Below are 17,735 nucleotides of genomic sequence, written 5' to 3'. Positions count from 1 at the left end.
TCCTCAGATCTCTTATAATCAGAGGGCAAAGTGGAAGGAGAAAGAACTGGCTGGCCAACACTCAAAATAATTTTCAAAATGAAAATTCCCAAAAATGTTATGACCAAAACCTAAAGCTCTCGAATCAAAGAAAACATTGCAAGCAGCCAAAATAGAAGAATTAAAGTACTAAGAATCTGTATTCAGGATCACACAAGATTTAGCAACCATCCTATAATAGAAAGAGAGGGGGACTATGAAGAAGTAGAGAGATTCTTGCAACAAATTCTAGAAAGTAAAGGATATTGGTGTCACAACTGAAATTCAGGTAAACTGAAGCATAAAATTCCAAGCATGTTCAATGTATTGGAAAGTGTAAGGATAATTTTAGTGTTGTGACTTAAAATCTAAACAAGTGGTTGCCATGGGAAATTCCCAAATATGAAAATACCCAAGTCAGCTGGGGATTTATGGAGATTTTAATTAATAAAGAGAGATGGAATTAAGGGAAGGTGGGAGAGAGAGAGAGAGAGAGAGAGAGAGAGAGAGAGAGAGAGAGAGAGAGAGAGAGAGAGAGAGAGAGAGAGAGAGAGAGAGAGAGAATTAATTTAAACTGCTCTGGCTCAGGCTGAGCCAAGAAGCTGTTAAAGGCCTAGGCCAAAGTGGTCTCCCTGAGCCTAAGGGAGAGGGAGTCAGTCTTATCACTCACCACAGGACCATCTCCAAGCAAGCTCCAGTCCTCCACTGAATCTCCTGAACTGAGTTCAGGATCTAACTAAATTCAAGTCTGAACTCAATTGCTCCACTGACTTTTTACCCCTTTCTTTTAAAGAATTTTTCTCTTATGTCACCTCCCCTAAATTTTCATGTCTACCAATCACAGTAGACGCTTTTTTCCAGGACTGCCCATTCTTAGTTCTCATCTTCTTTGGTTCTCACCTTCTCTGGTTAGATTATATCTTCTGAGTACTTCACACCTCTTTGTCAAGGTTGTCTTTTGTAAGTTACTTTACCTTTTTGTGATTAATTTAACCTTTACAGGTACTTAACACCTTTTTGTATTAGATCTAAAAATAGACTTGGTTTAAGTTCTAGCTTCACTATAAGGTATGAGTTAAGTACCTTCATTGTTCAATCAGGAGTTTACAACTTTAGCTTCCCCTAAAGTATGTCTAATTAGGGTGGAGTAATTTTAAAAGTACCCAATACATTCCTGATTCTTGTAAGACCAAGTATCTCCATTGTTACAATAAGGGAATAGCTAAACCAAATCTTCTAAGGTACAGTCTGAGTAGTTTTTAAGATTCACAAAAGGCTAGCAATTAAGAACAAATTTTTCTTTTTGGCTTCTCAATAAGCTAAGAGACCACAAGATATGATCTCAAGATCATACACAAGAAATATATTCAATTGTTATCATCATCATCAAGTATGGGGAGACTACTGGGAGACTTCAGTGTGAAGATTAATGGAGAATATTCAGATTCAGATTCATATATGTAAATCTGTCAGGACTTTTTTACCAAAGCTCCAAAAATATTGAGATCACAATAGTATTTAATGTCACAGAAACCCTCTGGCTACCTACATGGGCAGAACATGCATTGCGCCTGTCCTTAGGACCTTCTTCCCAATATACCAACAGCTTGCAATTATTTTAGGCATGGAACAGAATCAGCTCCAAAGTAAACAATCAGATGCCCTTTCTTTCATCCACTCGGAACATGGAATTAATTTTGAAAGTCATTCTCATCTTTTCCTTTTCCTCCCTCTAAACAAGGAAGTAGTTCCAAAGGAGGAAAGACTCATGTCTTTCCTCCCTTGTACTCCTTATTATTTCATACGAATCTAATGAACAATACATATTGCAATGTCTTAAAAACATATGATCATGACAATATTTTAAGGCTCAATTACAGACTGGACTGGGGTAGGAGAATTCATGATTTCAGAGAAGTCTGAAAATGCTTCCTCTTCATGATTATATAACTTGTCCCTTTAGATTTTAACACTAGAAAAAAACTAAAGACAAGATGACAATAAAATAAAATTTAAATGAGACAACAAATTTACTAGAAACCCTTTTTTTTGGGTGAACAATAGAATTATAGAAACTGCAACACAGCAATCCCAAGTAATTGAGTAGTTTTTATTACCCAATTTTTATTACCCAATTTAAAAAATTGTTATATGATTTGCAAACAAATGTGACACATTTGAAGGATATAAGTCAGAGGGAAAACCTAAGAAGTATCAGACTGTGAAACAAAATATGAGGAAAGAATCCCTTATTGCTATATTTCATGAAATGCTATAAACAAATTTTCCAGAAATATTAGAAGTAAGAGATGAATTTCGGTTTGACAGAATTCACAGGACATTAATAGGTATGAATCCTAGATTCTACTTGCCCAAATACTTTATCATCAGATGTCAAAACTAAAATGGCAAGGAATTTATTTTACAAGAAGCTAAGAAAAAAATAGCCAATTAAAAACCACTAATTTCTAGTTATTTAGGAAAAATAAATCATGGGGGACAAAATAATGTAATTATATTAAAAAGGGTCTTTTGAACAATGTTAAAAACAGCTTCAATATCACATGCTGGGAGAGCTATAAATTTGTGTCATCTTTTTGGAAAGTAATGTGGAATAATAAAATAAGAGCCACAAAACTTCCTATCCTTTGATCTAGTGACCGCATTATAATTACAATGACCTATAGATGTTATTGATGGAAGGAGAAAAGTCAAAGTTAGAAAAGAGTTTCTAAAAATTATTCCACTAATAACTGAAGTTTACAGTTTTATGTATAATAATTTTGTTTTGTCCTTGTTTGTGTGCTCACATATTTCTTTACCTCTTCATACTATGCAACAGATGTTGACCCCTAAGCTGCAATTATTTTCATGGTAATCTCTTTGCAAATGTTTATCATGAGTTCAGCATTATGAGGTGACCAAATGTTCCATGAAATGCTGTTTTTTTGTTGCCTTGATAAAATGATAAAACTAACTCTGCCAATTCTTTCATTTTTCTCTCCAAGAATAACTTTTGAGCCATCCTTCCATTTGGCTACAACTTCCTTTTGTCTTCTTGTTTCATTTATTGTAAAAATGTTAAAAATGATACTATTCAATTCCTCCTCAAAAGCATGTCTCCTCTCTGTGATTGATGAATATAAAAGGTTAGATCATAAAAAAATTAAAGAATGGAAGCCTTTATCTTTCATAAGTTTATTTAAGAGATTTCATATTAGACAGAGAACTATATATAAAAAGTTAATTTATAAACTTCAGTGCTGTAAGGAAGATACCTAAATTTTCTATTGAAATCTTTTGTGCAGTTCTGTGTAAGAGAAAGGTTTCTATTCACTGTTTCCCTCCCCCCTTCAAGTAATAGAATCATAGAAAGTAGAGGCACCTCAACTACATCAATCAACAGGCATTGATGAGGTTTTAATGTGTAAATAAAATGTACCTTTCAGGTGCAAATACCTCTTTGATTGAATCATAACATAAATCAATAGGAGGTAGAGGTACAAATTTTCCTACAAAGGTAGGAATGTTTTTATTCAGAGGATTATTGGGATTTGGCCTTGGGAGAAAGGCAGATGATACCATGCACAAAAATACTTGTGATTGGCTGAAACAATTGGAAATAGCCCTGGGTTTACATATAAAAACAATAATCAGTCCAATGTCAAAGCAGTCCATTGACTGTCATCACTGAGGCTGAACTAGCAACAGCTGAGATCAGAAAGACTAGATCAATGAGAAATAATGTTCATAACTAGAAGTAGAAAGTCATGGAGAACAAGGAAAGCTCTGAAGGGAAAATGGACTTCCTGTAATAGGAATTGCTGAGGAAAGGCCACTTCATGACATATGACTCTGTGGATAACAGAAGTGCCAGCTTTGGATTCTAAAAAGGCAAAGATCCTTAGATCCCAGGAAAGAGCTATGCCTAGGAGAGTTTCATGAGGCTTCCATGAATGGAGAAAAAAAAGACTTCCCACTAGAATCTGTCAATTACCTCCTTGCCAAATGAGTCTTACTACCATTGTACTCTAAATAAGAGTCTACTTTTTTCATGGAGACTGGAAGCCAGGTTTATGGAAAGAATGGTTGTAGTAACTGTTCTTACTATCTCACTTTACTAAAAGTAAATGCTTTTCTAAAAGCTATGTTAGCCTACTTGTTGACTGCTGATGGGAAGTATACTGATAAGAGCTTCTGAGCCACAGTATTAGCAGTAGCCACCCAAAGAATCACCTTAGAATCCTCTGGAGACCCAACCCAAAAGAACAAGTTGAAGGAGTAACACTGATAGGAGCGCTGAAAAAATAAATTGGGTATGAAGGGAAGGAATTCAATTCAATTCAATTAGTATTGATTAGGTGCTGTTCAAGATGTTTGGGATGCAAAGATAAAACTGAAATAACACCTGCTCTCAAGGAACCTACATTTTATTGGGGAGAAAAAGGTATACATAGATAAAGACAAAATAATATAGGAGGAAGAGCATGAGTTGGAGAGTCAGAGAAGGCTTATGTAGGAGATACTCTTTGAGCTGAGCTTTTCAAATGTGAGAGAATTTGTTTACTGTAGACAATGGATAGTATGCCATGCATGAAGGACAAAGGTATATACAAAGATAGGAAGGTGGGAAATGAAATGTCATGTGTGAGAAATAGGAGGTAGGTTAGCATAACAGGCGCATAGAATGGATGAGGAGAAGTGAAATATCTGGAAAGATAGATTGGAGTCAGATTATGAAAGGCTTTAAATGACAAAAAGAGGAGTTTGAATTTTATCCTAGAAATAATAGGGAGCCATGGAACTGGAAGGTGATGTAGGCCTAGAGTCAAGAAGACTCATCTTCCTGAGTTCAAATCAAGCCTCAGACACTTAACTAGCTGTGTGACCCTGGCAAGTAAGTTACTTAACTCTGTTTGCCTCAGTTACCTCATCTGTAAATGAGTTAGAGAAGGAAATGGCTCACCCCAAATGGGGTTACCAAGAGTGGGACACAACTGAAATGATTGAACAACAACAGGGAGCCAAAGAAGCTTCTTAAGCAGAAGAATTACATGCTCAGAACTGTGCCTTAGAAATAACAATTAAGATATATGGAAGATAGATGAGAAAGGGGAAGGAATAGATTAAGGGAGACTAATTAGAAGATAATTGCAATAGTTCACATGAAAAGTGATGGGAGTTGAGCTAAGGTCCCCAATATTCCATTTTTTCCTGTGGATATATCTTCTCACTTTCATGAATTTTATTCTTATTATTTTCTTTTCACATATGGGTCTTGTCTACCTATCTTTGAGTATATATAATTTACTATTAAAGTTAAGGAGAATTTCCTAATGTAAAAGTCATCAATTGATTGAGCTCATTTTTCAGTTTGTTGAGAAATGATGATTAACACATTCATTTGTGAATTTACTACCTATTTGACCCCTCTCTTTCCTGATGGCTGATGAGCCCAGATTCATTTGGAAGGCTTGTTTGGAAGAGTTACAGGTTTAAAATAGTAGAAGCAAGGAATTATAAGAAGTGCATACTAATTTGGTTGATATATAGTATAAAGGAGAAAAGCCTACTGACTTTCTTCTCAAAGTAGAGAATCATCTACAGAGACTACAACTGAGAAGATGTGGTAGAATCTAAGAAAGATTTACTTAGCCTAAAGGAGGTATTATTCAGATGTATAACACAATCCAGATCTGTCCAGAATTATCTCTATTCCAAATGGAAGCCATTGCACTCATCACAAGTGGCTTCATTTCACACCCAGCTGCACTCCTCTGGACTTTAAGCTCTAGGAACCACATCATTCCACAAGATCACTTCAACCCGGACCTCCTACCCTGAGGTCCTTCCCTCTGATAGTAAAGGATGAAGATGGAGAGCTTCTTCAAGGACTTTCTTTTAAGGAGGGTTACCAAGCCATCCTTTTCATTTTTCGCCTTGTTATACTTCCCTGGACTTTGCCATCATGCCCCAAGTGCTGTATGCCTTTACTCCCTTCTTTTTGTGTATTATTTTTCCTCATTGGATTTTAAGGTCCATGAGGGAAAAAACTGTTTTTTTTTTTACTTAAAAATATTCCAAGTATTTAGCATAGTGTCTGGCATATTACTGTGTATTGGCTGACTGAGATCAGTTCCTTCTAAGCATAGAGCCTATGTTCTGGTAAGGATTCTTGGCCATGGGCAATAGAAACAAAGCAAGAACAGTAGCATGCTTTTGGTGAGAAGACCCCATAAAAATTCTTGCCTTGCTTCCCAGCAAGTGTCATCACACATTTCCAGAAGCAGACTCCCTAAGGATTAACATGGAATTCCAGGACTGGGAGCTCATGTATCACACAAAACACAGTTCCTTCAAGGAGCTTCCATTCTAATGGGGTGGGGGGGGAGCAGCAGCATGTGAGTTTGGCACATTTGATTTAAATCCGTGTTTTTTTTTTATTCTTACCTTCCATCTTGGAATCAATACTGTGTATTGGTTCCAAGGCAGAAGAATGATAAGGGCTAGGCAAGGGGGGGGGGGGGGGGTGTCAAGTGACTTGCCCAGAGTCACACAGCTAGGAAGTGTCTGAGGCTAGATTTGAACCTAGGACCTCTCATCTCTAGGCCTGGCTCTCAATCCCCTGAGCTACCCAGCTGCCCTATCAAAGTCCGTTTTTCATTATTAAAGAAAAGGAGGGCTTGAAGCCTACAGCCTGAGGGAAGTGAAAGAGCTGGCTAAGATACACTGACACATGAAGGAGACAGAGACACAGACTCACACAAATACGCACACATTTACACACACATAAACATACACCGAGACAGACACAGATCTGTACGCACAGAGGAGCAGCGGAGGAAAATAAGAGTGAGAGAAAAGAAGAGAGAGAGGATTCAAGACTTCGCGCAGGCTCATTGGGAACGGGGTTTAGGTGTGGCCAGGGGGCAGGAGTCCGTGGGGCCGAGCCGGTAAGGAGGGCGGGGTTGGGGTAGATCCCGGAAGGCCAGAGCGGGGGCGGGGCCCGCGGCTGAGAAAGCCGGAAGTGGTGCCGGAAGTTCCCTACGAAGCAAAGTAAGTGTTTTTCTTGCTGGGAAGCAAAGGCACCTTTTGCTGGGGGGGGTTGATGTTGTCTGAGGGGAGGTAGCGCTCTGGGATGCAGCGAGGTTGGCCATCCCCAAAAAGGCAGGTCTAGGTGGGGACCTTTGGAGAAATGGCCTGGGTCTGTGGCATTTGATGGCAAGGCTTTCCAGCGTCGCATCCTGGGCCCCGACCTTGGCCGGCGGGAGGGGTCAGCGTGAGGGAATCATTACGAGCAGGGCCTTATGCCAAGGATATCCAAAAGGTATCCAAAGACTGTCCTGACCCCAGGCACATCCCAGGTTTGGGGGAGGCATGTGGAAAGGTACCTACCCTGGATGGTGGGCTAAGTGATTAGCGGATAGAATCGGAGTTTCAGAACAATTCGTTTTACAAATAGAGAAACAGGCCCAGAGAAGGTAATTGATTTTACAGGTCCTAGTTAGAGCTGGGCCTTGAAAACAGTTATCTATTCGACCAACCCCCCTTTTTTATATATACGGTGCATGTTTTGAATGGGATTATAATACAGTAAACTGTTTATGCTGTGTCATCAGGCAGAGTCCAGATGAGGAAGTGGTTTGAAAAAAGCGTACTTACAGGCTTTCTGCAACCTGCCTTAGAGCATGTCGATGAATTCAACTAGTATTTTATTCAGAAAGCCCTTTGTTTAATTTTATTTTGTGCAGTCAAGCTTTTATTAAATATTGTGCCTGGCACTGTGCTAAGCCTTGGGGAGATAAAGAAAAACAAAAGCAGCGTCTCCTAGAGTGTTATAATAGGAGACACAATATGCAAATTATCTGTGTACATACAATATATATTTGGTATAAAAAAAATACTCTGAGGGAAGGCAGTAAGTTGGGAGGAGGAGAATGAGAGAGACCGGGATAGGTCACCTGAAGGAAATGGGATTTAAGAATTGATTTCATTGATTGAGACTCCTTTCACAGGATTGAATGCACAGGAACCCAAGTCTTCTGGTGCCTATTCCAATGTGCTTCTGCTCCCCTTTCTCATATACCCTCACTCTCACCTTCTTACTTTTACTTAAAAATTTGGTTATATTCCAGAGCACCCAAATTTTTCACTTCTTAATCTTTTAATTTATAAAGTATATAGCCTATTGGTAGTCTCATTACCCAGATCCAGCAGCTGTTTCTATATACCTTTTTTGAAACAATGTAACTAGCACCTGCAAATAAAGACACCTGCCTAAGTAAATTGAGAAAAGATGTTTACAATTAAGCTTAACTAAAAACATGCTAATGATTCCTTAGGCTGGATAACTTACACATTCAGCATCCATATGTGCAAGGGATTTTGCTTTTAGTTTTGAAATATTAGTGACTTGAAGATGCAAGCTATTCTAATTCACTGCTATAAAGACAGGAGGGTTAACTAGTGGCGGACACATACATTTTACTAAGTTATATCAATGGGCTGAATTTTATAAGATCCATTTATAAGCCTTTAACACCATATTACAGTCTTGGCAAAGGCTTGGAATCCGGGTTCCATAGCCAGCAACTTTCTGAACTGAACAAGACATGGACCTCTCCCACTTACTAGCCTGTCTTATATCACTATCAGAGAACAGGCACAAGTCTGAGACTCTTCTCTTTGCTCTCTAGACCAACAAAGTAAACCCAACTTCTGACCCAAAAGACTTGGAATATCAAAAGAAAGAGTCTTTTTGTTTGAGTCCTTGCTCTAACTTGTTATTTGTAGGCACTTAAGCAACTCACAACCTCTTTCGGCTGCAGTTTAATTCAATTCAGTTTAGTTCCCACCTGGGAACTAAAGGTGCTAGGCTAGATGAGATCTAAGTAATTTTCCAACATCCTAGTTTCAGTTAATTCTAAGCTCTGTTAAAAAAAAAATATCAATGATTAGGGTGGAGAAAGTCATGGGCAGGTTGGCAGTTTGTAGGTTTTAGTGGACTTTTGGTTCAGTGCATCTTGGTTCTTCTTTGGTTCATCTTAGACTGCATTCATAGAAGTATAATGTCCAGAATGAGGGTTGTGATAGTCCTGCTGAATATTGTGTTCAGTTCTAGGTACCATGTTTTAGGAAGGAAATTGACAACTACAGCATATCCAGAGGAAGGCAAATAGAATGGTTTTGTGGTAAAGTGGAAGGAGCCCTAGAATTTGAAGATTTGAGTTTAAATCTTGCCTGTGATACTTGTATCACAATAGTAGTAGTAGTAGCAGTAGACACAGGAGAGTCATTTAATCTCCCTGAGCCTCAGTTTTCTCATCGTTAAAGTGAGGGTTGGCCTCTTAGGCCTCTTCTAATTTTAAATAAGATGATGAGATGACTAAAAAGAAAATCATACCATGAGTGGATGGGTTGAAGAAACTAAAATTTTTTAGCATGGAGAAGAGAAGAGACTTCGGAGGGACTTAAATGTTGACCTCAGGTATTTTGATGTGGTGAAGGAACTGGGTTTTTGTTTTTTGGTATGGCTCCAAAGGACAAAACTCTGAGCAATAAATTTCAGAGAAGCAGATTCTGATTCAGTGTAATGAATTCGTGACAATTAGCTGTCCAGCTAACATTGTATTATGACGATGAATTACCTATCCTTGGTCTTTCAGCGGTAGCCATAATTTCCACTTGTAGAATATAGTGTTCAGCATTTCTGTTCAAGTATAGTTTGGACTAGATGACCTTTGAAGTCCTTTCAAACTATTAAATTCTGTATGTAATATATAGAATTACTTTTAAGAAAAGTAAAGTCAGGAATGCCCCTTGATTAGGAAGCCATGTGACTAGAATGGTTGGGAATCTGGAGACTTTCTAGTCCCAGATCTATCACTAACTGACAACTTGATCTTAGACAAACCACTTCACATCTGGGCCCTATTTTCCTCATCCATCAATTTTGGGGAGTTTCAGGGAAGGAGGATACCATGTTATTTCTGAAGCCCTCTAGTTCTAAAATTCTAATGAGGGACTACTGATGGATATTTTTATATCCTAGACATCAAAGAATTTCAGAATTGGAAGGGATTGGTTTGAGACATCATAAATTTATATCCTTAATATTTTGGGTTTACTATTTGGATGGCTGATCCCAAGACAAACTAAAGATTTAATTTATAAAATTAACTCATTTAGGTGAGCATGCTACCTTCAAGGCTGGTCTCGACATTAACAAGAGCTATATTGGAAGGCAGGTGGCCTTGGATTCCAGCTGCAAGCACTCTTCTTGATCCTGGCTATCTATTTCAGCAACAGGTTTCTCCACGGCCTCTCTTCCTTAGCTGTGCAAAATGTGCAAACCATCAGAAACCTAAACAGAAAAGAAACCTTTCAGAGAAAAAGTTGGTAAGAACTAAACATAAAATTTATTACCCCTTTCCAAAGGGTATAATATTTAATACTATTTTTAGACTTCATATTTAATGTTGCCATTAGCTGTTGTAGAAGCTAAGAAGTGCTGTTTTGGTGGAGTTTTTCTGAATTGTCTTGCTCTTCTGGTTCTGATTATAGTAACATGGTCACAGTTATTCAGGGAAATATTTGTTTATTTTAATTACAAGTTTTCCAAAGTTATATGATCCATATTGTCTCCCTTCCTTCCTTTTTCCCCTAACTCTCCTGGAGCTGACAAGCAACTTAATCCCAGTTATACATGTATTATTATGCAAAATATATTGCTATATTATTCATTTTTATAAGTGAATAGTCTTATAGAAACAAAACCCCCAAACATATACCCAGATAAATAAGTGATAAATCATATGTTTTCATCTACATAAGTCCCTCAGAAATGTCCTGGATCCTTATATTGCTATTAATAACAAAGCCTATATCACATTTGATTGTTCCATAGTATTGTAGTTGCCATGTATAATGTTCTCCTGGTTCTGCTTATTTCATTCTGCATCAGTTCACGTAGGCCTTTCCAGCCCTTTCTGAAGTATTCCTGTTCATCATTCCTTATAGTACAATAGTATTCCATCACCATCATATACCACAATTTGTTCAGCCATTCTGCAATTGAGGGACATCCCTTTGGTTTCCAATTCTTTGCCACCACAAAAAAAGCAGCTATAAATATTTTTGCATAAACAAGTTCTTTCTACTTTTATTTTTAAATCTCTTTGGGATAGTGATATTACTGGATCAAATGGTATGCATTCTTTTCTAGCCCTTTGGGCACAATTCCAATTTGTCCTCTAGAATGGTTGTATCAGTTCACAACTCCACCAGCAATGCATTAGTGTCCCAATTTTACCACATCCCCTCCAGCATTTATCATTTTCCTTTACTGTCATATTGGCCAATCTGAGAAGTGTGAGGTGGTACCTCAGAGTTGTTTTTTCTAATCAAGAGGATTTAAAACATTTTTTCATATGATTATTGATAGCTTTGATTTCTTCATCTGAAAACCACCTATTCATGTCCTTTGACCATTTATCAATTGGGGAATGACTTAGATTCTTATAAATTTGACTTCGTTCTTTATATATTTGAGAAATGAGACCTTTATCAGAGAAACTTATAAAATTTTTTCAAGGAAAATATTTTTGAAGCTAATGAAAATAATTGATTTTATAGAGAAACTTTGGAAAATAATAAAAGAAAGATCTGTACATTTGTGATATATGGTTATACATTTCCCTCTTTAAAAAGTATCAAGCAAATTTATTTTTTCTAGCTCTCTAATTCCTACTTAAATCTTTTGGGGTATAAACTCATTAACAGGTTTCCTTATGTTTTGTTTTCTGCTAAGTGGGGAGATTATAGATTAAAATTACTAGGGTAACCAATTTGATTTGAAAATAGGATATTTACTATCCATTTAAACTAAAATCTAGCCCAATTTCTGCATGGTTCCCACCACTTTGTCACATGCATTTTAAATCTGAGTTATTATGGAGGAAATTGCATAATCTGTACATAGATACTGCTAGCCAATTAAATTCTTTTTCTGAACAAATTATTAATCAGTGTTGATTGAACTGAAAATATATGTTGATTCTTATAGCAGTAATTCGCAGTTTTTCCATGTGGTGGTGCCAAAGAAATTTAAAAGGCTTTTTAAAAAAAATTCCATTTGTGAAAAAAGTGAACACATTGATGAAGAGGCTTTCAGTCTATTATAGAAAGGATTTTTATGATGGTCAAGATTAATAGCAAATTATTGTGTGCACACTGTATAGAGCTAGATTTTTTTCAGCTCAAAGACAGTTGATCTGAAATCTTTTTGTGTGTGTGGCAGTTTGGTATCCTTAAAAGTTGATGACCACAATTTATTGTGAGATTGACCTTAAATGCTAACAAAAACTAAATGTCACCTTCATTTGTTCCAAATTATTAGATAACTTTCCTTATTTAATCTCCCTTTCTAGAAAAAGCCATTAGTAGAAAAGAGATTTAAATATATCACTGAATTTTTTTTAAATCTGATTTTCCAGTCAGATGGTATACTGTTCTTAAAATGTCCCTCCTGCTTATGGGAAAGAGACTGGCTTTTTTAAAAAAAAAAAATTCATTTATTCATTTGATTAATTTAGAATATTTTTCCGTGGTTACATGATTCATGTTCTTTCCCTCCCCTCCCTGCTCCCATAGCCAACAAGCAATTCCCCTGGGTTTTACAAGTATCCTTCATCAAGACCTATTTCCATTTATTAATATTTGCAGTTGAGTGATCATTTAGAGTCTGCATAAGACTTACTTCTGAAGAACTTTATCTCACTCTTTTTGTCTTAGAATCATAATTTTGTTATGTTGGTAGAGACCTGTTTTTCGAAGATTATATTCTTAAATAAATAAGTGATATATTTATATATTACTTTATAGTTTGTAAAGCAGTTTCCTCACAAAATCTTCTGAGGTAGTACAAGTGTTATTTTCACTTTACACATGAGGAAACTGAAGGCAAAGAAGTTTCATGACTCACCCAATAGTTACACAGCTGGTAAGGATTAGAATTTGGATTCAAGACCATGTATTATTAATGGAAAATGGCCTTTGCTTTGTAGAAACGCTATTTTGTGGATCGTCGAAGAGTGTTTGTAACTGGAGGCAATGGAGGCAACGGGATAAGCTGTTTTCATAGTGAACCCAGAAAAGAATTTGGTGGACCTGATGGAGGAGATGGGGGAGATGGTGGCCATGTCATTCTGAAAGGTAAATTGTTCTTTATTGTTGGGAAGGATTCCTTGTTTCTGTAAAGAGTTAATAACTATTACTTTTGATATATTTTATTAAATCTATAGATATGACTACAAAGAAAAACTGCACTCATAGATTAAATGAAGATAATTTTTTTTCTTCAGACATATTGTTAATTTAGTAACTTCTAATAGACTTGTACTGAAGATTTATGTTTGTCATACATCATTCCATTTATCTAAATGCAGTTTTAGTTCTGTTTTGTTTTTGACTAGACCACAGAAAATTTATGGAGCCTATTTATTTTTTTAAATTAAGTCTCAAATGATTTAATAAATCTTGGTTTAATTTTTAGTTGACAAGCACATCAGATCATTATCTTCAGTCCTTTCAGTGTATCATGGATTTGATGGAGAGCCTGGTGGAAACAAAAATTGTTTTGGGCGTAACGGAGATTGCCTGTACATTAGAGTAAGTCATACTACTGAGGTTTTGCTGTATAATCCATACATAGTATAATTTAGTATAGTTTAGGTTCCTCTCTTAATTTGAATTTTATACATGAAATCTTGGAACAGAAGAGGCCAAAAATATATCTGCTATTCAGACCAAAAAAGAAAAGTTCAATATTAAAAGGTGGCTTTAAAAAAAATCTTCTATTCCCCCAACCCTCCAATGTTTCTCTTTACATTTATCTCAAACCATTGAGTCCCTAGGCATTAGGAAATTTCATTTGCATCTATATGTATGTGGCAGCACACTTGTTTTTTTCTCTCATTTTTCCTTTGTTTTTTCTTTCCTATTACTTCCATTTGTTATTTTACTACATCATAAAGTTTTTAACATCTTAAAAAGTTATTTTTTGTATTTCAAACAGTCTTTCACAACTTCTAATTTCAGTTCTTTGAGGACAGGGACTGTTTCAATACATTGTGGGAGAAACACACCCAAGTTTATAGCAGGCACACCAAGAGGGGAGACTCAAACTCCTTTCAGTCCAGAAGTAAGAAAAGAATTTGAAGAAGAGGTTTATGGTGGTATGACAGCCTAATAGCTGAAGGAATAGTCTGGGTGCTAATCAGGTAGCCTTAGGACTGATGGATAAGCCCAAATACTGGAGTAGTCTCTCTGGAGGTTAGCATATTTATTGAGGGTCTGGGAGCTTCCATAGAAATCTTCACTTTTCTCCAAAACCCTGGAAAATGGATATGGCCAAATTCAGGTGGCAGTGTGGTTTGGTGTTTGACACATATGTCATAGGGAATAAGGAGCATGTACATGTTTGAGGGATTCTTCTAGAATTTCAGAATCCCTAGTGTGCAAGTCCCTTGTTCGTCATTGTCTACCTTGCCATCATTTGTCCATGTGGGAGGTGCTTGGGGAATGCAGTACTTTGGAGGACCACTATAGGTAATTAATTATGCCTAACAGTTCATAACTAAAGTAAATATAGAACAATATGAATAATTAATAAAACAAATTATGCAAAAGTTGGTAATACAGATCCAGTGTAGGTAATTGATGTTACAGAATGGGTAAATGATCAATCTGCAATTCATGCTTGACTAATGCAGTTGATGTTTAACTAGTGCTAACTGATGAGTATTATAGGATTTTAGAGTATGAGAATCTCGTTCCTATTACTACCCATTGCCTGTCTCCATTAAAAACTTTATGAATCTGCATTGCTAAGTTTAACAAAAGCATTGCAGAATTTAATAAGCATAAAACTTTTGTCCCTTTTTGGCTTTGTCTCTTTGCCTATAGAATAAATTAAGAATAACCTAATAGTTGTAAACAGGATATAGATCTATGAATCTTTTCTTTGTTTTTAAGGTTCCTCCAGGCACTCTAGTTAAAGAGGAAAATGAAATTGTAGCTGATCTTGCTCAGCCAGGTGATGAATATATTGCAGCTTTGGGAGGAGCTGGAGGAAAAGGCAATCGATTTTTTCTGGCTAATGACAATCGAGCTCCAATGACTTGTACCCCTGGACAACAGGGTCAAGAAAGAGTACTCCATTTGGAACTAAAGACTATGGCTCATGCAGGAATGGTAGGTACCAATTCCTTCATCTTATTTTGCCTCAAGTTCATTATGTTTCCTTTATTGGGGCAAAGAATTATATTTTAAAAACAACATTTTATTGGAATGAATTAATAAGGACTTCTTAATTTTCCAGAAGTAATAGAAAATTGAGGCTTTAGTTTTTCAATCCTTGTGTTGTTGAGTTTAATATAGCTCATATCATCCATCAATATTAGTTTCTATTCTAGAAATTCTTCTTTTAATCCTGATTAGTTTCAGTAGTTTAAAAGTGTGAAGAAGTTTTCATAGAATCATGTGACTATTTAAACATTTTTCTTCTAGGTAGGTTTCCCCAATGCTGGAAAATCATCACTTCTTCGAGTGATTTCCAATGCAAAACCTGCTGTGGCTTCTTATCCATTTACTACTTTAAATCCCCATGTAGGTATTGTTCACTATGAAGGCTACCAACAAGTGGCAGGTAAGTTTTCTAACACACTTGAAATTAGGGTGATTTTTTAAATAATGGCTAATTAAGGAAAATGTAGTTGAGATATCCAGTTGGATTCAATTGAATTTAGCTCCCTATTTAAAATGTTAAAAAAAGTGTTTTTCACTCAAAATGTTTTAATAATGCTATCTTTATACATTCTTTTTTTTGGAAGGAGGTTTTTATTATTATTAACTGGTAACTGTGAAGAAAATTTTAGTTTAAATTTCAATGATGAAGTATTTTCCACTACTTTCATTTTTTGTGCTTTGTTTTTCACAGTAACATCAGTCATGTGGACCACATGTGATTTAAAAAACTTCTTATGCCATTTAAGAAGGGGAAAAATTTTTATTTTAGGAGATGATGTACTTGTTAAAATTACCAGTAAACCTGCTGGTAATGTTATTTGTGTAGCTCTTTGTATTTCCAAAGTGCTTTGCAATAATTCTTAAGTTATTTATAGTCTATAGAAAGCTATTTTTCTCTTTTAAATAATTTTGTAGACTAGAATGTCAGGTATCGGTTTGATATTTTCTCCCAGTATAAGTTGCCCCCCAACTTAAAAAAATAAAATTTTCTCTTTTGTGTTTAGATTGCCTATATTTTCTGGTATATCCTTCCCCTCACAATAAAGAATAAAAGGGGGGGGGGGGAAGAGTTCAGGAAAACTAATCTGGAAAATATTGATGTCATATACAGTGTTCCACACTCCTTGTCCCCCCTTCCCCCATTGCAAAGAAACAGGTAGAATTGCATTCTCATAATTTTTTTTCACCCAGATATTTCAAAGCGTTTTTCAAAAAGGAAAATAGATTTATGTCCACATTGACCAACTGAAATATTGAAGTATTAAAGGAACCTATTCAAATTCAAGTAGTGAGTTGAATGAGGAAGTTATAATAAAACCCAGTATTTTTGACTACCACTATTGCTATATATGATCATGTTTTCACTCAACCAGAAAGTTTTCACAGATGAACTGGAGGCGAATCTTAATCACATATGGTGTTCACTGATTATACTTTTTTGCCTTTTTTTTACATTGTAGTAGCTGACATTCCTGGTTTAATAAAAGGAGCTCATCAAAACAGAGGCTTAGGTTTTGCTTTTCTGAGACACATCGAGCGGTGTCGATTTCTGTTATTTGTGGTGGATCTCTCAGTAGCAGAACCATGGACTCAACTTGAGGATTTAAAATATGAACTAGAGAAATATGAAGAAGGTTTGTCAGAAAGACCGCATGCAATCATTGGAAATAAGATTGACCTTCCTCAATCTAAAGTCAATTTTCCCCAACTTCAGGCTCGATTAGAACAAAAGGTCATCCCCTTGTCAGCATTGACTGGAGAGAACCTAGAGGAATTGCTGTTACATTTGAAAGAAATGTATGATGATTATGTAGAGACTGAGTGCAAACAGGGACGGGAGCCACTGAATTGGTAGTGATTGAAGCTAAACAAGCATTACTCCTTGAAGGAAAAGAATCCCAAAACTGTTGAAAAGTTGGAAGTGAAAATAAGAGTGAGCATCAAGGACAGTGAAAGTGAAGACTACTACTGCATCAATAAAATGTAATTAATTTGTTGTTTATGTGTAATCTTTGTGTGAAAGTACTTTATAAATCATTTAATTTAGTAGGTTTTTCCCCATCACTGGTCAGGAAGGGGCTTTATTCTCAAGTGATACATGATCCCTTAATGATCCTTATACCTTCTGGCCTAGGAAGTGCCGAATCTGCACTAGCCTTCCTTTTGTGACAGCATATTGCCCTGCCAGCCTGCTTACCAATGCTTAATGCATCAATCAGCCTTGTTGGTTAATTTGCTGAGATTGAACTCATTTGTGTTAATTAACAGCTGTAATTAGCAGGAGGAGACACATTGCTGATTGATGTTATAAAATGCTGCTTGAGAATGTAAATGTTCACTATTGAGCTTGAAACATACATTCTCCTGTTTTGCACTTTTTTTTCTATTTATTTTGATACTTAACCACAAGA

General features: G+C 36.2%; 1 protein-coding gene across 3 annotated transcripts; it reads left to right on the top strand.

Annotated features, from left to right (window-relative positions):
• The first annotated feature begins 6,895 nt into the window (after positions 1-6,895).
• Positions 6,896-17,321, top strand: MTG2 (mitochondrial ribosome associated GTPase 2). 3 transcript variants are annotated; one of them, XM_056812879.1, is made up of 7 exons: positions 6,896-7,074; positions 10,207-10,416; positions 13,083-13,230; positions 13,571-13,686; positions 15,052-15,274; positions 15,590-15,724; positions 16,785-17,321. In XM_056812879.1, exons 2-7 carry the CDS (start codon positions 10,213-10,215, stop codon positions 17,177-17,179), a joined length of 1,221 nt encoding a protein of 406 aa, XP_056668857.1. In that variant the 5' UTR covers positions 6,896-7,074; positions 10,207-10,212; the 3' UTR covers positions 17,180-17,321. The 3 variants fall into 3 exon arrangements, with proteins under 3 accessions (XP_056668857.1, XP_056668860.1, XP_056668859.1); XM_056812882.1 differs by having other exon boundaries at positions 6,973-7,074; positions 15,052-15,270; positions 15,689-15,724; XM_056812881.1 differs by having other exon boundaries at positions 7,069-7,345.
• The last annotated feature ends 414 nt before the right edge of the window (positions 17,322-17,735 follow it).

The sequence above is a fragment of the Monodelphis domestica genome, chromosome 1, assembly GCF_027887165.1.
Source record: "Monodelphis domestica isolate mMonDom1 chromosome 1, mMonDom1.pri, whole genome shotgun sequence".
NCBI classification, from domain to species: Eukaryota; Metazoa; Chordata; class Mammalia; order Didelphimorphia; family Didelphidae; genus Monodelphis; species Monodelphis domestica.
This window is presented reverse-complemented; position numbering and strand designations above follow the sequence as displayed.

Coding starts and splice junctions, on each gene's coding strand:
- MTG2 (XM_056812879.1), top strand. CDS start 10,213: ATGCTACCTTCAAGGCTGGTCTCGACATTAACAAGAGCTATATTGGAA. Junction 10,417..13,082: donor ACCTTTCAGAGAAAAAGTTG/GTAAGAACTAAA, acceptor TTTGCTTTGTAG/AAACGCTATTTTGTGGATCG. Junction 13,687..15,051: donor GAGATTGCCTGTACATTAGA/GTAAGTCATACT, acceptor TTTGTTTTTAAG/GTTCCTCCAGGCACTCTAGT.